The sequence below is a fragment of the Hydra viridissima genome, unplaced genomic scaffold (genome assembly GCF_058129835.1).
Source record: "Hydra viridissima isolate aposymbiotic clone 2 unplaced genomic scaffold, HvirCarnegie_v1 scaffold_4, whole genome shotgun sequence".
In the NCBI taxonomy this organism is placed as follows: domain Eukaryota; kingdom Metazoa; phylum Cnidaria; class Hydrozoa; order Anthoathecata; family Hydridae; genus Hydra; species Hydra viridissima.
The window spans coordinates 1299470-1325923 of NW_028324303.1; the positions used below are offsets into that span (position 1 = coordinate 1299470).

Here is a 26454-nt window from a genome sequence, read left to right on the forward strand (position 1 = left end):
TCTCCAAATGATGCTCTTTTTTAAATGCTACACCAGATGTGCACAATCTTAGATTTTAACTATATATACAGCATAATAATCATTGTAATGTTTCTTCCCCCCCCCCCCCCCTCTCCCTCTCTTTTCTAAGCTTTATTTCCCTAATAATTTTTACCCATTGTGGGCGTTTTAATTTTTGTCGCGAAAAATCTATTAAATGCTAAAAATATGCAAAAAAATTTGAATTTGACTAATCTGAATTTAGAAAACACGCGGTCTGCAATATTAGTTTCAAACTTAGTTTCTTCCTGTTTAATGATTTAAAAATTAAAGTAAGTCCGACCAAAGTGTTTTTTTAATTGATTTTGTTGTTTACATAAATTATGCATTTTTGAAATTTTGGTTTTTGAGGTTGTTATAAAGTTATATAACAGCCTTTATACTTCATCGCTTTGTAACCGATCGATGATGTAATCGATGATAATTAAATCAATTATTCAAATGTTTAATTAACTATTGATTAAAGAATGAAGAGCATCAAAAAAATAAAGAAATAAAATAAACTTAAATAAGAAGGAAACAGCAAAAATAATATTGTACAAATAAAGTTCAAAGCATCTCATAGTAGATCTAAGCGATCAACGACACAGCCGCTTATTGCTCAATTTAATAACCGACACACAGAGAAGAGAATCAACTCAGAATTTGCAATTTCGTTTTTATGTTATTAATTTCATATTTTAGTTTTTTTCTCTAAACCATTTTAACTAAACTATGCATGAAAAGAGCTTCAGTGCTTTGGTTACTTGTTTTTAAATTTTAACAGATGTCAAATGATTCACCTAAAAATGGTTTTGTAATAAAATAAAATTGCTTGTAATTAACATTAAAACTCGCATCTTAAGTGTATAAAACTTATTAAATTTTAACTTCGTAAACACTGAAGTACATAAAAATTGATACTCTGTTATCTTTTTCCTGATCATTTAGAATTGATCAGGAAAAATATCACTCGAGAGAGATTGGAGTTCAGAAGACACTTGATTCGATTTGATAGGGCGTAATAGAAATAAACTCTCATTGGGAATTTATCATCAAAGCTTAAAATATTTTTTAGGGGCATCCGATTAAAAAAAGAATACCAAGATATTATATTACGTCATTTAACCTAAGTCTCCGTTTTGCAGGATAAAATAAATCTACAAGCTGAACAAAGAAGACAAAAAGACTTGTGAAAAGATCTCAAGCAGACCAGCTACTTTACAAAGATTGAGACCAAGTAATTTACTTGTCGAGAGACATTGAGTGCAAGCAATTCGTCGATTTTAATCAGTTAAAAAACAAATAATTTAAAAAAATTAAAATTAAGATTTTTATTTCGCTTTTTGGTAAGATTTTTTCGCAGAAAAATAGTCACCTTCCTTAGCTCAATGAAAATTCGCTTGAAAACTATTTAACAATTGCTTTTGCTTGTTGAACCATTTTATTGTCTTGATAACAAACAAAAAAAAGGTTTTGGGGGGAGGGGGTGGTATCGAAATAAACAGGCTTTGAAGAAGTCAATAGCTTAGTAAAGGTTTTAGCAGGAACTGCTGTTTCGCTTATTTTTGCGGTCAAACCTCTTTATAGCAAGCAGGAGGTTTGAAAATAAAAATTTCTGAAAGGAAAGTTAAAGAACGACGATTTTGAAACACAAAATGTTTATTATGAGGTTCCCACTGGGAGCCTCATTTATTATGATATTCCCAAAGGGGATTTCATTCAATATCATTTTCCCACTGGGAGTTTTCATAAAATAGTTTCGGCAAATAAACTTATGTCTCTCTCAAAGATGCTTTAAAAATTAGTAAACGTAAAAATCTTTAACGAAAATGCTTCTCAATATACACTGACACTGCGCCTGGCATGATCAGGATTTGTCGTTCCTGACAACAAATGACACAACTGTAATTGTTTCTGTCAAAGCAGAGAAACCACGAAGATAATCAAAATACTTCATCTAACTTCTCTGACGCATCTGAAGAAAAACGCATTTATTTACAGAAGGAAATGACAATAGCTAAAAGAAACAACTTTATGTAAATATCTACATTTAAATTAAAATAAAATATAAACGGTTGGTAAGGTGTAAAATTGAAACGTTTTAGAACTTACCTTCCAGTGCGTGGTTAGTCATACTTAGACCTAGGCTTTCAAGACTTTTATTTATGTCTTCCATGTCTTGTTGCCCTAAAAGAATCATAAGTAGATTATTCAGAAAAACGCTAAATCGATTGGATTACTGAAAACAATACTAGCACAAAACAAGATTATTATTGGTTGTTAGGTAATAATGACATTGTTATGTAACACTAATTTAATCAAATCAACAGATACTTCCTTCTTTCCATGAAAACATGGCTTTTCTGAGACAGGATTTAAAAAAACTCCTAATAATAATTCATATTTTTATCCTTTTCTTTTATCGTTAAAACTTTCATCTTTCTTCCAGACCTCTCGTTCAGGACAACTTACTTCGTTAGCATGCTTTTATGTTAGTGAAACCATACTTAGCTGGTGTATCCTGCACGTTTCTACTTCTCATATTGAAATCAGTTTTTAATATAAACCATTAATTTTCACAAAAGAAATCACAGATCCTCAGTAATTTCCGATAAAATCATGAATTTAGTCCGATAACCATAAGCAAATAAACTACATAACTTAAATTTAACAAAGTTATGAGTATTACTTCATTTAACACACTTTTCACACAGGTTAAGTTGACACGTGGAGGTCAGTTGCCTGCAAAATGTTTGCTTATTGTGATGAAATCGCTGAAGTAATATCTGAGCTTATTTTACATTTATTTTACATTTACATTTTGAGGGCCACAAAACTTTTAACAGATACAAAAAGTAAATATGAGGTGGTTATTAATGTCAATAATTAAAGAAAAAATATTTTGGAAAAAAAAAGTTATAAACTAATTAATTTCTAACCTAAAGGATGCAATGTATCAGAAGAGCGAATAGGAGCTGATTTTGTTCTGTTTAATGTTTGGTGGGTTTTCATCTATAACAAATTCTGAAATCATTTTAAATGATAAAAAATAACTATAAATACCATTAATAACTTAATGATATTTTACATTTAGCTCAAAATGCAGACAAAAAAATGACAAAAAAAAAGTACTCACCTATCAGTGACAAGATACCATTTTTTACACAAATAAAATAAATAGATATGTATTAAATTACCATATTAGGGTGGTAGCTGTTTGCCACAGTTAACTTTTTATGTGTGTTACTTGCAACTAAAGGACCAGCTCTAGATGAATAAACTACAGTACCAGTGCCCGGTTTGGAAGGGTTCAAACGATTTGTTGATCGCCTACGAACAATCACACCACCAATAGGGTCATACCAACTGGAATAATAATTTTTATGAAATAAAAATTTAAAAGAATAAACTATAGCATCCAATTCCAAATTTAAAAAACTGCATACTTTCTTGGTCCTTTCTCAATTCCAGCTAGCTTTCGATTTGTGGCAAAGTCTCTGGCAAGTTTTTGGCATTGAGCTTTCCAAGATTGAAACCTTCGTTTATCTGTTTGTGAAAACGCCTCATGAGACAAAACCCTCTCCAAAAGACCAAGATAAGTAATACAGCACTCTTCATCAGGCTGAGTAACTAGAATCTGTGTGCAAGCTTTTCCCATGACACGAGTTATCTCAGAAGGAAGATCTTCTGAATTATCATCTTTACTACTTTTAATATCATCATCAAAATTATTTTCTATATTTTCTTCATTACCCTCAGTACTTTCAATATAGCGAGGTTTAATTGGCGTAACTAGAATGCTTTTAAGCTCAGCTAAAACATGTGGCAGACAACCCAGCTGCAAAACTTCCTATTAAAAGATCAAATCTGAACTAATTCTTATGAACTTTAATGTTTGTAGAAAAAGAATTAAAACTAAATAAGTTTACTTTAAAAAAAAAAAAAAAAAAAAAAAAGAAAAAACTTGATGAAGATTTTTATTGCAGATTTACAAAAAAAAAGATGCCTATAAAAGTGCTTCAAAAAAAATCATCACCTTTTCCAACTGCTCTAATGTTTCCTTTCTATCTTTTAACTTTTGAATACAAAGTAAAATTTTGTTACGAGCTCCTTTTGTAACACCTTGCTTATCCAAATAGTCATCACTAAAAGACATCATTTCTTCATAAGTGACATCAGTAAATATATAAGCATATTTGTGTAAACGCAGGCTCTTCAGCCACATTGGAATATCTAAATTGTAAATAACTAAAAAATTATATCCTTTAAATAAAAAATTCACACAAGTATAAAAATGAATAAAACATTTATCACCATCAAAATATAGCAAAATCAGTGTTAAATAAAAATAAATGCTCAAAGCCATTTAAAATTCACTTTTACTCAAATATAAATGCTAAATAGAATTACATAAAGAACTTAATACCATTGAAATATCTTAGAATGATAATATGAAAGAATTAAAAAAATTAAATACATTTGAAAACATTAAAAAAAAAGAGAGAAAAAAAAAACCTTTCATGCCCGGATGTGCATTCTCGTTTACTAAAATATTTTCTTTTCTAAGAGTGGCTTCTTCATCACTATCCAATGATGATTGTGGTGAAAGGGAAATATGCATATTTGAGGGATCAACAGGAAATGATTTTGATCTATTAGGTCTTGGATACACATCTTCTAAAGAGTCTTGGTTACCACCTACCAATCACAATCAAAGGAAACTATAACTTCAATAAAACAAATTTTTTAAAATTTAAAAACTTTGAAAAATTTTGAAAACTTAAGTTATTGGTTTAAAATTGAAAAAAAATAAAACAACCACAACAAAAAAACAGAAAAATAACATTTTGAAATTAATATAAAGAAACCTGCAGCATTATATCCATTGTTTGGGTTGTTGTCAAAAGATGTACAAATGCCTGAGTCTGTATGAGTAAGTTGAGACTGGCCTTTCCAACCATTAGTGGCCTGCCCGGATGGTTTATGAGAAAGAGAACTTTTAATAGGAGCATGATGATTAGTTCCCCATACTTGACAGGACTTTGTACCTGTTAATGGAGCATGCATATTTACAGTAGGATATATAAACCCAGGGGGAGGACGACGAGTTTCATTCATACCATCTCCTTTCTCCTCTATTAAACCTAACCACCATGTTAAAGAGTTGCGTTCTTCAGGAACAAAGGCAGGGTGAACAAGAGCAAGAGAAAGTAATTGCCTGCATTCTTCCTTATGAATTGAATACTCAAGAGAATGTGATAAAATTTTAGGAAGTAATTTGAGGTACTCATGCCTTGCTTCATCATTGCCAGGATGCAATAGAGGTAGATGAAGAAGCAGTTGTTGTACAGCTATTTCTTTTCTCTCATGACATAGGCTTCTAAGAAACTCTATTATAAATAAATTTTTAGCACTTTAATAATAAGTTAAACAATTAAACAATCAAACACTCAATCATTACAATTAAATAATCAAAAATTAACCAATGAAACATTCTTTTATAATATATACTAAAAAAGTTCATGTTAAGTTTTGATTTCATTCAAAAATAACCTTTTCCATTGGCCTCTCTTTCAAGAATATTCACTTCATATGCACTGTCTCGAAATGTATGCTCAAGAACAAGAGATAAAAATCTTGCTTGTGTGTGTCCTATTCTTTTAAGCAATGAATAACATGCAATAGTTTGTTCAATATCGTTCCATTGATCAAACCATTGTGCAACGGTGTTGACTTGATCGCGGAAAATATGAGCAGGTTTCATTACTTCATTGCGCGTGTGTAGGCTGTGTGAACGTTCGGGCTGAAAACAAACCATGTTCTCTTACTGATGAATTGCCTTTTTGTATTTTAAAAAAATTTAATTATCAAAAAAGATGAGTTTAGATTGATATGGTGGAAAATAATATGAAAGAAAAGGTTCAAAGCTTTCAAATGTTTGTAAGCACCATACAATGGTAAAAATGATGCAAAAGAAACTATTAAAATGGTGCTTTGAAAAATACCAAAATTTTACTAAAAATTTTTTAAGTAAAATTTTGGATCAAAAAATATATATTTGAAATTTCAATAAATGAAGTTTATCTTTGATGCTAGTAATTTATCTGAAAAAATTGGAAATCCAAGAAAATCATTAAAACTCATTTTGAGGAAAACCACATCACAGATATTATATGCTAACTATATTGTGGTTCCAGTGGCCAAGCAACATAATTTTTAAGTGTTAGTAAGGTTATACTACATTAAAAATTACTTTCTTAGGAGAAACTCAATGATCAGTATAGTAATAAATAAAAAGCTAAAACCCTTAAAAAAAAGTTTCAAACAGCAAAAAAAAAGAAGAAAAAAATATTATTTTATTTACTCCTTTCTTATTAAGAAGTTTAACTGAGCATATTATATTGCTTAGTAATCTAATTTATCATTTTTAATTCATAATATCTATTACACATTTAAATCATTGTTCTTATTGCTATTTTTCTGATTACTATTATTACTTATTTATTAGTATTGTAACTACTACTGTATTACAAACTACTACTGTATTACAAACACATATGTACATGAACATAAACAAACATACATCACACAAACTTTACTTGTATCTTTGTATACAATGCTTAAAACACAATAAAAACTTTTTTTGAAAGGACAAAAGATAAAACCTGTGTAATTACTCAACATATATTCAATATAAAATTATTTTCAATACAATAAGCCTTTTAAAATGTTAATTGGAGATAAAACGCACATATAAAAAAACAAGGATGTATAACTAAAGATACATTTTTATAATTAAAATATAAGTATACTCCAAACATAACTTACAAGGTAAAAATGAATTTTTCTTGTTTGATGCTTGGCGACCATCATGTATTAAAAACTTTTTATTTACACACAGCAACATCGAGTTATCTTTAAATATATTAAAGAGATTTTTTATGAAACACACAAAGACAATGACAACAGAAAAAATATTTAATCATACCTAACTAATTATTTATACATGTAGATAAAGATTCCCATCATGCTTAGTGCATAGGACAATAAGTTTAATCTGGTAAAAACATTACTTTAATTGACACCAGAACAATATATCCATCTCAAATAATGGACAGGAACTCTTTATTGTAATTACCACAACAGAGCAGATATTTTAAAGGGGGGGGCAGACAAAAACCAAACTTACTTCCTAAATCTATGGCAACATAAACTAATTAAAGAATATTTGGTAAGAAAAATAAAAACAGTTTCTAAGGGAAGTATATTCTAGGTTAAAAAAAAATCAAAAGCAACATCAGAAGGAAAGTCATAGAGAAAGGAAGGATTGAAACTCCAAACATATTTCAAATTCACAAAAAAAAAAAGCAATTAAGCTTTTCCTAATATTATATTGTACCTTCATGTTGATGATTCAACAACAAAAAAACACCAATAAAAGTTTTTTTATCCATAAAAAAAAGCAAAATAGACTTTCATGTTTAATTATTCCTTAAACAAACAAAAATATTTAAATAAAGCAGAAAAGCTTATATAAACACCTACAAAGTGGGCTTATCTTTTATTCATTCTTTAAGAATAAGCGTAGGTAGATAATGGCTTATACCACTCATCATGTCATAAAAGTTAGACCTTTATATATGTGTAAACATATATGTATATATATATATATATATATATATATATATATATATATATATATATATATATATATATATATATATATATATATATATATATACACTTAATCTTTTGAAAACTTAAAAAAACTTTTCTAAAAAAAACATTTCTTGACTGAATAATTTTTTTTTTGTATAATTATATACATATTATACTTAAAATCCATATATTTCTAACTAATTAAAAAAAATTAAAAAGTTTTAAAAAACAAATATAAGTAATAATAAAACATAAATTAATTGTAACAGTAGCAATAAGAAAAATTAGTTATATATATATTATATAAACACACAAATACACACATATATACACATACATATATATATATACACACATATATACACACACATATATATACATACACACATAGATGCATGCATGCATGCATACATACATACATACATACATACATACATACATACATACATACATACATACATACATACATACATACATACATACATACATACATACATACATACATACATACATACATATAAAGTATAAATTATACATTATAATATATATATATATATATATATATATATATATATATATATATAATGATTTAATGATTTATAATGTTAAGTTTCACACATTAAATTTACAAACACACTCTTCAACATTTTTATTGCCATCACTATCAGCATTGATATGATTATTGTCATCAAGTTTGAAAAAGCTATGATGATGATAATTTTAAGTTTTTTATATAAGTTGATGATTATCATCTTCGCCAAAATATTTTGGTATCAAAGATTTTTATAAATTAGAATTAGATAAACTATATCAATATTTTAACAATAATTAAAGCTTAAGTTAAAGAAATGAAACACGGGGAAAGAGAAATAGATGAATGTAAATACTCATATACCTTTGTTAAAATTAATTCATTTTCATACATATGATAAACTATTTAACAAAAAGAAACTTACCAGCATATTTTTAAGCCCCAAAGTAATCCAGTAAAATTCATTAAGTTTATTCCAAAGTGTATAAAACGTTGTTCTAATCTATAAAATACAATTTGATATATTTATTCATAAAATTAAACTAATTCCTTCTTTGTAAAAAAAACAAAGCAAACCAACACTTGTATTTATGCATGATAATAACATAAAATCTATACATATTTCAATAATCCCATACTTTTTTATATTATCACTTTCAAGTTTTAAATTTACATATATAAAGATTATATATATATATATATATATATATATATATATATATAAAATTAAAAATGACAAACTTATTATATAAATGCAACAAATACAAACAGTAAATCACAAACGTTAAGATTTAATGATAAAAACTTCATGAAAATTGTAATCAGGTCACTGTTGCATAATATATGTATAATAGGCGATTAATATATCACACGTTATGCTATATAAACAAACATTTAGAAATATAAATCATTATTTAACATATAGCAAATATTTCTCACCTACAGTTTTATATATATATATATATATATATATATATATATATATATATATATATATATATATATATATATATATATATACACATATATATATATATATATATATATATATATATATATATATATATATATATATATATATATATATATATATATATATATATATATATATATATATATTACACACACATAGATAGATCAGTGTAAGTTTAATTCTCAGGTTTATTGTCATACCTCGCCACAGCGCTCTCGGCGCAACTCAGAAACTGTTAACGACAAATATCTTATTTTAGAAACCGACATCATACATAATTATAACTTTTTTTTTACTAAAGATTTTCGATCTTTCACTATGACTCACCTGAAAACATAATGGAAGTCAGACGAAGAAGTAAAATGTATGTAGTTGTTATTTACACTTTTACTATAATCACTGATATATGTAAGCATACTTAGGCATATGTATGCTTATAACGATGTATATACCATGTTATGTAATATTATGTAACCCGGGATAATAAATACATATGCAATAAATGTAAAAAATGAGTGATATGCAAAATAAAAATTCGTAAGTTTGAATTTAAAAGATTATTTGTGCTTCATTTAGAAAGTAAGGGGGTTATTGTCGACAATCTTAAAAAAGTTGTCATAAAGTCTGTGTGAGAGATTTTCTATTTTAAAAAAATATATTTATATTTCTGCTTGTTCACGCTTAATATTTTAAAACTATTTAAACTTATTTTAATTTTAGGGTAAGCGGTTCTTTTTAAAATAACTTACATGAATTTAATTTACCTCCATAAAGAAAGTATAAAACATTTTACTTAAATAAACTTGGGAACTTGTCTTCGCAAAAATTACCGGATGTTAGTAGTTATTTTTATTTAGTCATATGTCGATGACAGTTCAAAATAAGAATATTAACTGCTGTAATGTATATACAGTAAATTTTAAATGCAGATTTTTTTTTCATAGAAATCTTTAAATCTGAGTCTCGTTTTCAAATTTATAATTCCGAGCCTTATTCTCATCATCATGTAATTTTATAAAAGGCAAAAACATATTAGCAATAATATTTCAAATATTTTTAATCGAATCGTTAGGGGATTTAAAAATCGAACCGTATCTTGGATCACGTTTTAACATTGGAAAGTTTCCTCTATTCCTAATCTGATAAGCATTCAAAAGGGTAATAAAGTTGGATGTAAATGATGCATCATTTAATGGCTTTACTAGAAGGCCATAAATGTTGGATATTAGAGACAGAACTCTGAGAGGCGAGTTTTTGATTCAAAAACATGATCATCTAAGAAAAAAGGATTTTGCATTGTGAGGTTTATTTAAAACCACTCATCAGTGTTTTAACCTATCTTTTTGTAGCAAAGGTTACTTTGGTTCATATACTTTAACATATTTTGAATCCATTTTATTAATGATAATTGAGGTGTTAATCTTAAGACTTACTTTCGCGCAATTTTTCTTCTTAAAGCGCGATATGTAACAATTAATAATGTATACACAATATAAAATATGTAAAAAAATAGTTATAAATGCTCGGGAGCATAATAAGTTTCAGTCCTTTACAATTGTTACCAAGCCGATACAACACATTAGTGAGTGAGTTTTTAACATGGAACAAATAATAAGCAAAGAATACGATAGAAAGTTTTTTCTATTGTATTACTTCTGTAAGTTAGGGAACAAGCTGCAGCCTGAGTTTGAACTATAATAACTACAATATTTATCAGTATTTCCGAAAGACTGCCACATATTTCAATTTTTATTCTTAAAAAAATTATATGCTCCCAAATTTAACCAAATTAGGAAGTAATAAGAATTTAAAACAACCGTTTAGTTTTAATAAACAATTGATAAATGATTTTTGAGAGGCATTGTTAATCACTGGTTGGATATTATAAAAGTTGAGTGTAACACACAAAAGGACTTTAACACCCTGATTTTCAGCAGAAGCTAGAAACGGATTTATTGTTTTAATTAACAAAGCAACGCAGTTACAAAAATAAAAAGGGGGAAAATCGCAGAATACTTCTCGGTTGTCTTAGTAACGTATATTATGATATTTACTAGTTTATTCTATAACAGAATCAACCATATTATCAACCGGATAGTTTTTTAAAAAAAAAAAAAAATACAAAGTCTTATTATAAGCGAGATCCCACTCGTTCTTTTTTTAAGGGAATAACTTTAGAGGCGACAATCACTTAGAGTCGAAAATCACTTTAGGCGATAAGCAAATCAAAAAAGAACAAAATAGATACGTCATGACTCAAAATGAAGAACGATCTCAGAGTTAAAGTAACGCACATTCTTAAACTTTAGTCGTTTAATGAACCTTCATACTTCCCACTCAGAAATAGAATCTAATAGTCAAAGAAAATTTAGATTTTTTTAAAATGTATTGCCAATCGAATTGCAGATGTTTAATTAATTTAAAATGCAAATTGAACAGATTTTTTTTTTAAGAAAGTGGAAAACAAACAAAGCAAATAAACTCTTAGAAATTTACGATTATTTCAAATCTTGACAAAGACAACAAATCGCTTTTGGTTTCTCGTGGCAGAAACCAAAAATGCAATGCAACAGGCTACTCTAGCCTGAAACTGTAAGATCGTTGCAGCGGATAAAACGGACTTAGTTTTATATGCGAACGAAATAGTTTTATATGCGAACTTCACAATAGAAAAAGCTTTTCCTTAAACAAGTTTGTTTATTTATATAATTTGAATTTTTTAACTGCTGCATTTAAATTCATTACTTTTCTTTTTTATTTGGTTTTGTTTAATATCTTGTCAAAGAGTTTTTGCGCATGATTTTAAAATGTTTTAACGTATTGAAAACAATATGCCTAAAGATAACATTAAGATTATATAAGCTGTCTTAGTCTTTCTATATTCTAACATTTACTAATATAACTAAACCTTAAATATACAGTGTGTGAAAAATATCTCGGCCACCGGTAAAATTTTTTGTTTTTCTCTTTTTTGGCTTTTTTTTCTTTTATTAAAAAATCTTGTCATTCATTTTTTTCTTTTTTTTAAAAGCTGGAAATAGAGCCATTTAAGAATGTCTCTGAAGTTTTCCGACAACCTTTGTTTTACACTTTCGTGCAGTGCGCTTAGGATAGGATTCAATACTCAATTATTAAGTAATTGAGAGAAGATTTTATTCAAGGATGTTTTTATAGACTATTAAAACTAGTTTTCCAAGATCAGAAGCTGCATACAGCACCATATCATCACAGAACCTTCTCTATGTTTAAAAGTTGTTATAAAATATTTTATGCCTGGCTGCGTAGTATACCTGCCATATATTGCACTTTTTAAGCTGTCATTTAGCACCCTATCATCACAGAACCTTTCCGTGTTTAACTGCTTTAATATTTAATATTTTATATCTGACTTGCGCCTCGATTGAACTCGATGTTTTGAAGAAAATATTTCGAATTTCTGACCAAACTTCTTCATCAGCTTTTATTTGCGCAATTTTATGTTTGAGTATAATTTTTTTCAATCGAAACATTTTTAAGGATATTGTTTATAAAAATGTTGTTTTGAACGTAAAAAACATTTATTCAAATGATATTTTAAGTTTGTAACTGTGAATTACAACTATATAAATATGTCGTCAAATTTGCTATAAAACCAATGATGGGACGTCAAAAATTGACAGTTGACGGAAAAATTCTTATGCATCAAAATGGTTCATCGTCATAGTGTTTGAAACAGTAATTGTATATCTTATTTGCCAGTTATTAGATTAAAGAACTTCATAAATAGATTTTAAAATATTCTTTTCCTGCAGTTTTTTTTTTGAAAAAAAAAAAAAAGAAAAAAAAAGAGGAACATTTTTCTGATTTTTCGCGTTTTAAAGGATTGAGATAACAGGATTAAAGATCGCGATTAAAAGATTGCGATAACAGCAACAAATATTTGATTGGGTTCAGTTCGACGAATGACTTTATGATCAAATTGACTCAATTCATTCAAAGGTATTTAAGGTATTCTGCGTAAGAAATGTGTCCTTTACAGAGGATTCCATTATAACTTTTGTCATTCCAACCAAAAAGGATTAACAAACTTCAAGCTATTCAAGATATTTTCTAAATGTTTATAAATTAGACTCTGACTCTTATCTTTGTTTGTCCTTATATATATATTTATATATATATAGTTTATTATTATTACTATATATATTTATATATAAAAATACGGGTTGTCTTAAATTTTATTTAAGTTAGTTAAATGAAAATATAAACTTTCATTTATTTTGATTCCCGCGATATTAATTAGCTTAACTAAGTTTCTCATAAAAAAAAACCGTTTTAAAGATTTAATTAGACAAAGAATTCATTTCATCGCCCTCTCCTATTTGCGTATAAAAAAAGTGACGCATCTTAGTACAAATTCGTCACTTTGTTAAAATACTACACTAAATACGAAACAGAAACCTAGGTTTATTTAGCACAAAACAAACGCTGGCTAAAAAAGAAATCTCGTAATCTAAATTAAGGCGTTATACTAATTCATTGAATGGTTTCACAACCTTTACAGATATGACGTAATTATAGTAAAAAAACGCTGCAACTTTTTTAATCCCAGAAAAAAATTTTGCTTATTTTTGCAATAAACAGCAGTTCAAAAACGCTACAGCACTTTTCGGCATAATTATCATCAAAACTTTAAATTCGTAACTACATAATTATCCAGGTGTTAAGTACAAAAAATTGACCAGTCAAATTTACTTTGAAGTATCCTAAAGCAGACGTATTTGATAATTACTTCATTTATTTTATGAATTAGTTTGACTCCCTCTTTCAAAACATTTTTGTGTAAGAGTTGCGGGTTGCATTTGCGATGAATCGAGTTTAGTTTAAACTTTTAAGTTTTATCTTATTAGATTATTTTGTATTTTACATGTTAATTTTATAGCTTATCATTGACTTGGGCTTCTTTAAAAAAAAATTTTCATTATGGAAACCGCTTGAAACCTGTAGTAAAGATTGTGGGATCACAATTGGATACTTTTATGATATCTCTTATTTGACTTAATTTCACGCAGTTTTAATACTAAAAACTGGCTTTGGTTATCGAAGCTGCAGGGAGTTCAAAGTTAAAATTTAAGTCAGAAAGTGATCATTTTAAGAAAATGCAGTATTAAAGCACTTTTAACCCGCAGAAGTTGTGAAATTTAATAAAAGTTTGAAAAAAAAAAAGAAAAAAAAAAAGAAATTTATAAAGGTATTTTGTTTTTTTACATATTCATTGTTAGAGACCGCCGATTTGTTACTGTTTATCGGTTTGCGGATTGTGCACCGAATTAACTATGCTAAACGGTTCAAATTACTTACGGATTGATTTGATCCGAAAATAATTTATCGGAAAAAAATTCGTTAAAAATTTTTCGGATTTTTTTTTCGGATTGCAATCCGATTCGATACTTTCGGATCGGATTGCAATTCGAAAAACTTTTTTCGAATTGGAATCCGAACCGAAATTATTTTTACGGATTTATACGGGTTCAGAATAAAAAATCTTTTTGAAATAAGATTCATTTTTATTTATTTATAATATTCAAATATACAATGAAACGAAATGATTTCCTTGTTAAGAAATAAAAAAAAGTCAAAATCACACTGAAAGTTAATCATTTTCCAAATTCATTTCCTGGCCACACAATGTCTTGAATTTTACTGAGTTGCTTAGTGTTTTCTTTCATATATACCAACATCTCAACCTTTGAGATTGAAAGATTGGTTCTTCTAGAGCTGTATATATTCCCTGCTGTTGAGAAAACTCTTTCAGATGTTGATGATGCAACAGGTATACAGAGATTTTTTCTGGCCAGCCTTGACATTATTGGGTAAATATACTGGTTTTGTTTCCAGAATTCCAGTACATTTGTATTTGCTAGAACTGGTTTTGAATTCAAATACCCCTCAATTTCAGCAGAAATGGCTTTCTTGGTGCTTGTTTCACCTCCAGGATTAATGTAACCTGCACCAAACACTTTCTTCCTCAGTTGTTCAGTGAAATCAAAGTCGTCATCATCTTCATCATCCAACATTGAAGGGGAAGGAGTGCTTTGGCTGGCCAAAATTTCTTTTCTTGACAGTTCTTCCATAGCTTTCTTTCCTGCAGTTTTGACTACTTCAAATTTTCCCCCCTCATCCACAAAGCACATGCTCTTCCTGTTAGGATTTAAAAAATGAGCAATAGAGAATTCAATATTCATCAACTCCCCTTCGAATCTTTTGTTTAGATCTTTATTGAATTAGTGAGCAAGCTCTAATGACACCTCGGTTTTTGGCTTGACACAGGCCTTATATTTTGCCTTGTTTTCCTCCACCTTGTTGAAGAATTCTCAAATATTAGATAGCTTAGGCATCTGAAAAGAAGAAAAAAATGAAATAACATAAAAATGGAATAAATCAGATTGAGTTTTTCCTTTATATTTGTCTTAATAAAAAATGATACTTTTGAGGCATGCATAAAGCTTTCAATAAAAGAACTAATTATTTAAAGGTTATTTGCCTTAATTGTTGAAATGAACGTAACAACTTTTCAAACTAGTTTTTATCTCTATTTTTATTTCTACTAATATTTAAGTAGAAAAAACATAACAATATAAATTTTATAGGACCAATCCACTAATTGAAGCAATCCGCAAAGCGAAATAATTCGCAAAGGAATTTGATCCACAAAAAAAAAAAAAAAAAAACGCAAAAATTTAGCTTGAAATATTCTTAACTTTTAAATCAAAATAAGATAATAATGGCTTACCGTAATAAATGTAAGTAAAGAATAGTAGACTTGATCTGTTGAACGAATTGTTGTAGGTTAAGATTTCCAAATAGGACTGATTGAAAATAAAAAAGAAATCCACTATTTATAGGACGCGCATATAATAAAAATGTAATTTTTTTGAACCACACCATTTAATGGTGACGCGAACGGAACGCGATTCGTATAATTCGCTAAGTGAATTAAAGTTAAATTGATTCGTAAAAGTTTTTCGGATTAATAATCCGAACAGCAAAGAGAATCCGCAAAAAAAAAATTCGCTAGTGGTTCGTAAATTAGTTTTCGGATTGTTAATCCGAAAAATTTTTACGAACTGACTGTTTTAATCCGCAAAATAAGTCGGATTGGCTTTTTGCGGATTTTACGAATCGAATCGGCGGTGCCTATTCATTGTTATTTAGTAGATAAAAAAAAACAGGACAAGTATAAAAACTCCTGAGCTTCGTTATGACAAAAATGTGATTTATATACTTTAATCACTAAGACCTTCAGTTATTACAATTAAAATGAGACAAAAGTAAGTTAAAGAGAATGAAAAGACTGGTGATGTACCGGATATGGTTTATCAAATTTAATATCCGGTCGGACAATAACTTCTAAAAAACCACCACATCCGGTACATCACAAATAAACATCAGCGTTACGTTTTTCGGCTTTTAACGAATAGTTACGAATAAAGTACGAACGATAAATCAAATGGAAAATAATTTATGTTAAGACAATAAATCATTTTAGAAAATACAGCGGTACCTCACATACCTTATGTTATTTTGTTTAAACTTTTCAAGACACATGCGCAGAAATGCTACTCGTTTAAAATCATCTTATTTTTACTCGATAAAAAAAAAAACAAAGTTGTGCATGAAAATAGACTTGTTCCTTCAACAGCTTTTCTGTTTTAGATTTTAATCTTCTAATAAATTTTAGAAAGTCTGATTTATCTTCACATATATAGAAATTGGTTATTATTTGTTGTTATTCGATAAAAACCAAAAAAATAAGGATCGATGCTTAATAAGTATAAAACTCGGTTTAATTTCATTTAGAAAAAATGCGTGTTTATGTTACCTCCCTCAGTTAATCTTTTTATGAAATAAATAGCCTAAAATTACTAGGCCAAGTATTTTTATCTCTCTCAAGATTAAGCTAATGAAATAATAATTGATCTATTATTTGCAATAAATAACAAAACTGAACACAATATCAAGCTTAATCAGGACTTATGTATATTTGTAGTGCTGTATATTATCCATAAAGATATGCTCGCTTTTAATCAAGCGGACTATCTTTATGCGTTTAATAAGTTGTCTCCAGGGATTGGCATCCGTGTTTCTCCAAACAAAAAGCACGTGACCCAAGTGCTTTATTTATTTTAACCCCACTAAACAAGGTTTAGAGAAAATTGAGTCGGCGAATTTAAACGTTTAGTTTTCAACATTTTTGCGTTTAGTTGCATGCGACTTTTAATTGAAGGGAATTATGAAAATATTGCTTCAGATGCATTTTCAGGCTCGTTCAATGCAAATTGATTTAAAAAAGATAAAAGCATCACAACAAGTATGTTACTCTACAACTTATTTGTTGATATCTCTAAGATTATAAAAAGCATCAAAACAATTATGCTACTCGATGACAGTACTTATTTGTTGGTATCTCCAAGAAGATAAAAATTTGATTGGTTCTTTGTACGTTGGAATAAATAAGCATTAAAAGCGTTGAGTTAAATAAAAAGTAATATATAGCTATAGCTTTACGGAGGTAACAATCAGTAATGACAGCTTAGTATTGTGAGGAGGGAGAACTAAAGTAAAAACGACGATCGATAAAAAATATGCACAAGATGATTCACCAACTCTTCACATAAATAAGTGATAAAGCGTTAGAAGAAAAGTTAAATACAACTGAGAAAAGACGTAAAGGCGAAGACTCGTAAATGATAAAGCGACAATAAGAAAAGTTAAAAATAACGATCGGAAAAGATACCCACAAGATGACTCGTCCACTCTTCACATAAATAAATGATAAAGCAAAAAGAATTAAGTTAAAAACAACAACTGAGAAAAGACGTAAACGCGAAGACTCGTAAACGATAAAGCGACAGTTAGAAAAGTCAAAAACAACGATCAGAAAAGACATATACACGATGATTCAGCGATCTATCACGTAAGTAAACGATATAACGGAAAGAAGAAAAGTTAAAAATTTAGAGAGAGAGATTAGAGCGACTGATGAGTACGGTCGTCTCTTTAGAAGAAGAGATTTAAAAGAGTCTTTAAGAGATTTAAAGAGATTTTAAAGAAGAGAAAGAATTTTGTGATAAGAAGAGTACTTTGATGAACAAGCAGTTTTATAAGCAGTTTTATATTTTTTTGATATTGATTGTTGAAGAATAACCAGAAGATTTAATTAAAGAAGAGATAGTTGTAATAAAAGAAGATATAAAAGAAAGAGAAGTAATTGAAATAAACTATATTGAACTCTGCAAGAAAGAACTCTGTAAGAAAATATTATTTGTATAATATAAAAGTTATAAGAGTAAGAGTGCTAACCATTATACATTAATAGAACATTTGTTGAGTTTTATTATATTATAGAATATATAGAGGACGGCGATTATAAGTTTAGCCCTTTAAGATTAAACCTTGCTCATTCCTAACCAAACTATTCCCAAACCTCACCCTTACCTAACCAAGTACTCCCCAGACCATCAACCTCGTTCCCAACCTCCAACAACCCTAACCCACATAACTTGAAGCTTCCCCTTCCCCTTCCCCTTCCTCTTACCTTCATTAGCTAAACTAAATAAAAAACTAAACGTTAAACAAAAATTAAATTAAACAGTTAATAAAGATCATTAAAACGCCACCCTCACAGTATGTACCTGAAGTTTTCACAAAATTCGAGTTAAAACAAATAAAAACTCAGGTCGCGAGGGGAAATTTAGTATAGGAGTGACGTTGATTTCATCGATTGATGCATAGTTTTGTGGACATTCGGTGAAAATTATTTTTTTAAGGATTTCTCGTTTTATCGTTGCATTTTCCCCCTACACTTTAAAAGTTACTTTTTCTAAAAGACTAAGCCCACCTTCTAATAATATATCTAATAAGAGTCATAATATACACATGAAAATACTTTTTTAATACATTTATCATGTGGATTGTTGGTCATAAAATCGACATTTTACATGTAAAATGTTAGTTTTATAACTTATTACATCAACTGTTGAGAAAAATAACCTAAAACCTTTTGGCTAAAAAAAGTATTTTCGAAGGCTGAGAACACCCTTTCATTGCTGGGATGAAAGTATTCAGATAGAGTTTAAACATGGCTGGGAAAGGGATGGCTTTGAAAATTCTGACCACCATTTGAAAAGTTATTTTCCATCAGACAGCGTCTTACAAACTTTCAGTTTTCTCCTCTGTCGACGCTTCTCCAACGGGTTTTCATCATCACTCTCGTTGAGGTTTCTGCAATTGCTTTTCATCACTTCTGTTGACGCTTCTCCAATAACGCTTCGCCCACACTTTATTGCACAATGGCGGCAAATTCAAATCATGCGTGAATTTTTGGGACACCCTATATAACTTTAGTGAATTTACGACCGATAAATCAAAATAAGGGTAAGTTGACAAACGTTGCAAACTAGCCCCGCAATTATTGTGCTTGCTAACCCCAAAAACTGTTTGTTTCAATTTCTTAATAAAATAACCCTAATCCTAATTCTGAAGAGTCAAAAATCAAATTCATTGCGGGTTTATTTTTGCTAATTTATAATTGCAGATTTATTATCACAGATTTATCTGTTTAGATGACTTACGAAATAGAAAACTTTAAAAGTTAGAAAATTAGTAAACGAATCAGCTAATCGAAGGTAACCAAGGCGACATAAATGTTCTCTCGACGTTGAGTACCACTTTTTTGCTTGTTCAAGTAACTTTAATGATATTGAGGTGGTTGTTCATTGGGGTTCTTTGAGAGCAGATTGCTTTTTTCATTTGGAAATGCATCTATGTACTCGGTAGGCTAAAAAAAAATTTTTTTAATTGATGTAGTTAAATTATATCAACTACAACAACTAATCGTATACAAAAATGAAGGGAGGGCTTAAAAGGCATTTCTTCGGCATTTAAAAAAAAAAAGTTAATAAAACACTCGATCTTTTCATGAATAAAGTTAAATTTTTCAGTTCATTTTAAAAATCTATCAATCAATAACTAAGATAAGTAACCTTCATTGAATTGCATATTTGAACAAATAACCTTCACTGGATTGCTTATTCGAAGATTTAAACCTTAGTTTATTTATTCCATCTTTCTAAACTCCTTCCTTTTTGTACCAAACTTGATTGCAAAAATAAAAAAAGAATGTAAGAAAAGCATACCGTTGAGCAGCAGACAGCCGCACATCCAACGAAACTCGAAGATAAAGTTACAATTAATGCAATAATGAGAATTACAAGAAATACGACGAGAGCAGACGAAATCATACTTATTATAGAACAGTCATCAGTTCCTACGCATCAACATTTTATAAGCGTTGTGTTAACAAAAATACTAATATAATTACTTAAAAATAAAAATATTGTTGTTGAAAAGAAAAATAGTATTCGCATTAATGTTAGCTTTAAAGTTAGTAAGTATATGAATAAAAATGTTTACATTAATAATTTTAACAATAATAATAGTATTAACATAAGAATTGATGTTAACACCAAGTAGAAAGATAAAAACACAGACAAAAACAAACTAGTTTAAAATTAAAAAATGTAAGGTTAAAAAAAGAAAAAATGTTGATTAACAGTTGTAATAAAGATTATTTTAATGTTTTAGTTAAAACTAAAAACAACGAAAAATTATATTGTAAACTATAATGAATATTTATTGTCTTAAAAAAACACCTTCAGAACTCTTCATCGCCCCATTGATAAAACAATCACAACTCTGAGTTTGTGAATTCCAAGTGCAGGACACAGCACCCTTCCGAACAGCAATAACATCTTTGTAATCAAAGACAAGTATTGCCACAAGAACAGCAGTAACCCCCTCACAAATGAAAGAAATGATGTTCGAAACCATGAACGCAATCATCTGGAACTAATAATTTAGTTTTATTATTTTTAAGTATAAAATCAGCATTCAAATGAATTTTAATGTGATTCAGCTAATTAGCTTAGTTGCTCCGAATGAAGCAGTTATGTCAGTGTCTTTTAACCTAACTTAATGCTTTACAAAAAGATCACTTATTTTAGAGTAGGTATTTTCGTGTGAAATTTTTACGACCCAACCTAAATTATGGATTTTACAATTGATAATATCGCAAATTTCGAACTCTTTAATTGGACGATTTAACCTTTAAAGAAATGTTTTCAACTTTTTATAGTAAAAGAAGTTTTTTATTATTCAAAACCATGAACGCAATCATCTGGAACAAATCATTAAGTTCTTTTAGTATAAAATCGATATTTTAACATTCACGTGAACTTTAATGTGATTTGCCTAAGTAATTTTGCTGCCCTAAATAAAGCAGTGACATCGTTATTTTTTAACTTATTGTTATTACAAAAAGGTCAGGTATTTTGTAGTAGGTATTTCGAGTGAATTTTATACGATCCGACATAAAATATGAACTTTAAAATTGATAATATCGCTAATTTTGAAATTTCACTTTATACGATTCAACCCTTTAAAAAAACGTTTTCAACTTTTTATTTTAAAAAAGCGTTTTTTGTTTTATCAAATCCTGAACTGATTTGTAAGTAAAATCTAGTAAAATTAAAATTAAAGTAAAATTTGTGACTGATTTGTAAGTAGAATCTCTTTGTTAACCATTTTTTTGTTTTATTCGCTAACATTTCATTCAATGGTGTTAAAAATTGTAAAAAAATATAAATCGAAAGCTTACGGTACAATGGTTTCTTTTTATACCGGATATTATTCCGAGATTTCCAGGGACAAGAAACTGAAAACAATCGAAAATATCTTCATTCAAATATAGGAATAGTGTAGCAATTGTAGAATTTATAACAAGTAGTAACTAACAATAATTCCAGCCCAAAATGGCGTCAATTGCACGCTTAAATTTCCTTTTTAATTGCGATAACTAATGAGGTGATGATGATTATAAGACCAAGAACTGCCTCAATGATGCCTAAAACCAACGCTGCTTTAGCGTGTTTCTCTTGCAAATAGTTTGACATGTTGAGTAGGTTTTTTTCAAGATCGGGAACTTATACGTTGTTCTTTTAACTCAGCTAAAGGTTGTAAATAACTTTGTGTTATTGAAATATCTTGTGCAAATAAATAGCTCTCTTCATAAAACAGTGGCTTCACGCGTGTAATATATTTCTTCCATTCAGTGAAGTTCTAAAGACAAGAATACATTTGTCCACACAAATTCGAAAGCAAACATATGACGCTCTGCAAGTGATGGTTTTTTACTTATAAAAAAGTGATGAAAAAGAAAAAGTTAGATTTTTGTAAAGTAAGATGTTTTTTTTCTTATCATCTTTTTTAGTGAACTGAGGTGTTGTGTTTGCGTGGTGAATTTAGTCACATGAATTCTTACGCAAGATATCTTGCGCAAGTTTATTTAAAGAAATCTTTCACCCAACAACAATTTATTCTTAGTCTTAACATGGCGTCGGGGGGTTTGGTGTTTATGATTATAATTAATAGTAACTAATGAAGCAAAAACCTCTATTTCAATTATTTGAAATAAAAATGAAGTCTAAAATAATTGATGCGTTTAGACATTTTCTATTATTTTATATAAATTAGATAAATTTGTCAAAACAACAACTTTTTTACTTTAAGCAATTAACGCCCGTGCCCGTGAATTTCGAACTGGAAGTAAGTGGAAAATAAGGAATATTATCGCGCTCCGTTAGGGTTAGGGCTAAGGTTAACCCTAAAGCAACTTTTGATATTTTGGGTTCAGAATACAGAGTACCAGAAATTCTATCCGATCTGGTTATCAAGCAGGCAATAAAAAAGAGATCTATAAACCAAAATATTTCAAAATAAATCTTTCCTTCCCGCAACAACCTTAAATGAAACTTGATCAAGGTAGTATACATTTAATTTAGCTATTTTTATTCTTTAGAAAAAGGTGGTTTGTTATCTAGATCTATTGAGTATTCGAGTATTAGTTTTTTAAATGTCGTACCACCCATTCGGTATATGACATCGTGACCATTCGGCTCCCGTTAAATGTAACAGGGATGATAAACAATAAGTCTAAATCATTACGGGAAAAAAGTATTCCCAATGGTATATTAATATGTATGGTATATTAATCGTAATTAATATAATCATTCCCAATGGTATATTTAGAGTATTTCATAATAAAAATATTTGAATAAGCAGTTCTTTTTGGAGATACATTCTTTATTACAGCATTGGAAAAAACGTGGTGGACAAACTTAAATTCAAAGCAAAACTTCTCCAAAAATTGAAAAAAAGTAGTTTGTCCTCGAAGCATTTGTTTTACGATATTTGACATATGTTTGGGCTCACAACCCCCCTCCCCTTCATATTTGCAGCGACAACTGTTACAATAAAAGTTGAAGTACGAAATAAAAAATATATTCAAATAACAAGATGTGAATGAAATTATACAACAAAAGTTACATTCAGTTATCAAAAAACTCATCATTTGACTCATCAAAACACTCAACACTTAAATCTTCAGAAGACTCATCATTTGAAACATTTAATGATTCATCGGACAAATAACAATTTGCTTTTTAAAATTAATAATACAACACAATGCAATGCTTAATAAAACACTAAAATTTTTAATTAGTTCGGCGTCTAATCCTATAACCTCTCCGTTCTTTTCTGGATTTAGCAAAAGCCTGCGAGCTGTGTTGCCATCATTAATGCATTGCCATAACGAGGTTTTGGTTTGTCTACAATAAGTCCCTTTTTTTTTAAAACTTTTTTTAAATTTCTTCCGAACGTTGTTTGATACGACATTTATCCTCATTGCTTCTAGCTTGCCACTTTTTTATGTCCAAGCGGTAGGTAATAAGTAGCAAACATTCGAAGGTACGGTTCCAAGCATGCAAGGTAGACAAACCAAAACTGTAATTTTGTTTTTTTATCAACCATATCTTTTAATTCACCATTCATCATTTTAGGAGTAGCACCACAGATATAACATTTTTGTGTTGAACGCGTGTCAGTTAAAGCATTTCATACTTTTGCGTCTGTTATCGTAAGTAACAGATTGCGTTTCACAATAAATTTAAGTTTACCAACAGTACACAGTGTTGAAAGAAGTTCAGATATTTCTTTCAAAACTTTGTTAGTTTCTGTTACAGTGAACTCATGTGTTTCTTTTGAAAAGATGAATTTAATTGGTCGATAATAAAGTGTTAACTTTTATTTGTATTTTTTTTTTTTGCGAATCACTAGTCACATTTTCTGTACAATATTCTTTCAGAATAAAGTCACACAGAAGAGAATCTCGTTCTTCCTTTGTATGTTTTCGCCATTCTTCAAATAATTCCAATTTTGTAATAGAATACCCTCGGTCTGAAAAAAATTCTACAAAACTTAAACGGGCAGACCTGGGCGGCCAAATTTTTATACATACCTTCTAAAGTAAAATTTATCGCAACACTCGTATCTAGTAGTTATTATAAGAGCGCTTAGGGTCATAATTATCCTGAAAAACAAAATCGGATTCAATACTCAATTATCAAAATATCGAGAGAAGATTTTGTTCAAAGATTTTTTTATAGACTTTGAAAGCTGCCATACAGCACCATATCATCACAGAATCCTCTCTCTGTTTAAAAGTTGTTATTAAATATTTTATACCTGCCATATATTGCGCCTTTTAAGCTGTCATTTAGCACCCTATCATCATAGAACCCTTTCCGTGTTTAACTGCTTTTGTTAAATATTTTATATCTGACTTGCGCCTCGATTGAACGCGATGTTTTGAAGAAAATATTTCGAATTTCTGACCAAACTTCTTCATCAGCTTTTATTTGCGCAATTTTATGTTTGAGTATAATTTTTTTCAATCGAAACATTTTTAAGGATATTGTTTATAAAAATGTTGTTTTGAACGTAAAAAACATTTATTCAAATGATATTTTAAGTTTGTAACTGTGAATTACAACTATAATTCATTTATTCTAAATATGTCGTCAAATTTTTCCATAAAACCAATGATGGGACGTCATAAATTGACAGTTGACCGAAAAATTCTTTTGCACCAAAATGTTACATCGTCATTGTGTTTGAAACAGTAATTATGTATCTTATTTGCCAGTTATAAGATTAAAGAACTTCATAAATAGTCTTAAAAAGTTTTTTTTCCTGTAGTTTTTTTCTTTTAAAAATAAAAAGAAGAAAAGTAAAGAGGAACATTTTCTGATTTTTCGCGTTTTGAAGGATCGCGATAACAGGATTAAAGATCGCGATTAAAAGATTGCGATAACAGCAACAAATATTTGATTGGGTTCAGTTCGACGAATGACTTTATGATCAAATTGACTCAATTCATTCAAAGGTATTTAAGGTATTCTGCGTAAGAAATGTGTCCTTTACAGAGAATTCCATTATAACTTTTGTAGGCACCGCCGATTCGATTCGTAAAATCCGCAAAAAGCCAATCCGACTTATTTTGCGGATTAAAACAGTCAGTTCGTAAAAATTTTTCGGATTAACAATCCGAAAACTAATTTACGAACCACTAGCGAATTTTTTTTTTGCGGATTCTCTTTGCTGTTCGGATTATTAATCCGAAAAACTTTTACGAATCAATTTAACTTTAATTCACTTAGCGAATTATACGAATCGCGTTCCGTTCGCGTCACCATTAAATGGTGTGGTTCAAAAAAATTACATTTTTATTATATGCGCGTCCTATAAATAGTGGATTTCTTTTTTATTTTCAATCAGTCCTATTTGGAAATCTTAACCTACAACAATTCGTTCAACAGATCAAGTCTACTATTCTTTACTTACATTTATTACGGTAAGCCATTATTATCTTATTTTGATTTAAAAGTTAAGAATATTTCAAGCTAAATTTTTGCGTTTTTTTTTTTTTTTTTTTGTGGATCAAATTCCTTTGCGAATTATTTCGCTTTGCGGATTGCTTCAATTAGTGGATTGGTCCTATAAAATTTATATTGTTATGTTTTTTCTACTTAAATATTAGTAGAAATAAAAATAGAGATAAAAACTAGTTTGAAAAGTTGTTACGTTCATTTCAACAATTAAGGCAAATAACCTTTAAATAATTAGTTCTTTTATTGAAAGCTTTATGCATGCCTCAAAAGTATCATTTTTTATTAAGACAAATATAAAGGAAAAACTCAATCTGATTTATTCCATTTTTATGTTATTTCATTTTTTTCTTCTTTTCAGATGCCTAAGCTATCTAATATTTGAGAATTCTTCAACAAGGTGGAGGAAAACAAGGCAAAATATAAGGCCTGTGTCAAGCCAAAAACCG

General features: G+C 28.8%; 1 protein-coding gene and 1 long non-coding RNA gene across 14 annotated transcripts; both read right to left on the minus strand.

Moving 5' to 3' along the window:
* Positions 1–1662: 1662 nt before the first annotated feature.
* On the minus strand, positions 1663–9730 carry LOC145182558 (protein Smaug homolog 1-like). 11 transcript variants are annotated; one of them, XM_090085295.1, is made up of 12 exons: positions 9513–9642; positions 8637–8714; positions 6850–6936; positions 5575–5824; positions 4890–5411; positions 4537–4719; positions 4058–4254; positions 3468–3871; positions 3219–3387; positions 2961–3033; positions 2134–2208; positions 1663–1996 (listed from the first exon to the last, which is right to left on the minus strand). In XM_090085295.1, the coding sequence occupies exons 3-12, from the start codon at positions 6892–6894 to the stop codon at positions 1965–1967; spliced, it is 1950 nt and encodes a 649-aa protein (XP_089941421.1). In that variant the 5' UTR covers positions 6895–6936; positions 8637–8714; positions 9513–9642; the 3' UTR covers positions 1663–1964. The 11 variants fall into 11 exon arrangements, with proteins under 11 accessions (XP_089941421.1, XP_089941422.1, XP_089941426.1 ...); XM_090085296.1 differs by lacking the exon at positions 9513–9642 and adding an exon at positions 9386–9406; XM_090085300.1 differs by lacking the exon at positions 6850–6936 and having other exon boundaries at positions 9513–9730.
* A 9985-nt stretch (positions 9731–19715) lies between these two features.
* Positions 19716–22225, minus strand: LOC149889341 (uncharacterized). 3 transcript variants are annotated; one of them, XR_016451826.1, is made up of 3 exons: positions 22017–22225; positions 21880–21936; positions 19871–20001 (listed from the first exon to the last, which is right to left on the minus strand). It is a non-coding gene; the product is annotated as an uncharacterized LOC149889341 (long non-coding RNA). The 3 variants fall into 3 exon arrangements; XR_016451827.1 differs by lacking the exon at positions 19871–20001 and adding an exon at positions 20942–21071; XR_016451825.1 differs by lacking the exons at positions 21880–21936; positions 22017–22225 and adding an exon at positions 20360–20604 and having other exon boundaries at positions 19716–20001.
* Between the last annotated feature and the right edge of the window lie 4229 nt (positions 22226–26454).

Excerpts from the sequence above, each read along its gene's own strand:
- LOC145182558 (XM_090085295.1), bottom strand. The coding sequence starts at position 6,894 with ATGATGGTCGCCAAGCATCAAACAAGAAAAATTCATTTTTACCTT. Across the intron at positions 5,412-5,574 it reads AAGAGAGGCCAATGGAAAAG|AGTTTCTTAGAAGCCTATGT; the intron begins GTTATTTTTGAA and ends TATTTATAATAG. Across the intron at positions 4,255-4,536 it reads TGCACATCCGGGCATGAAAG|ATATTCCAATGTGGCTGAAG; the intron begins GTTTTTTTTTTC and ends TTTACAATTTAG.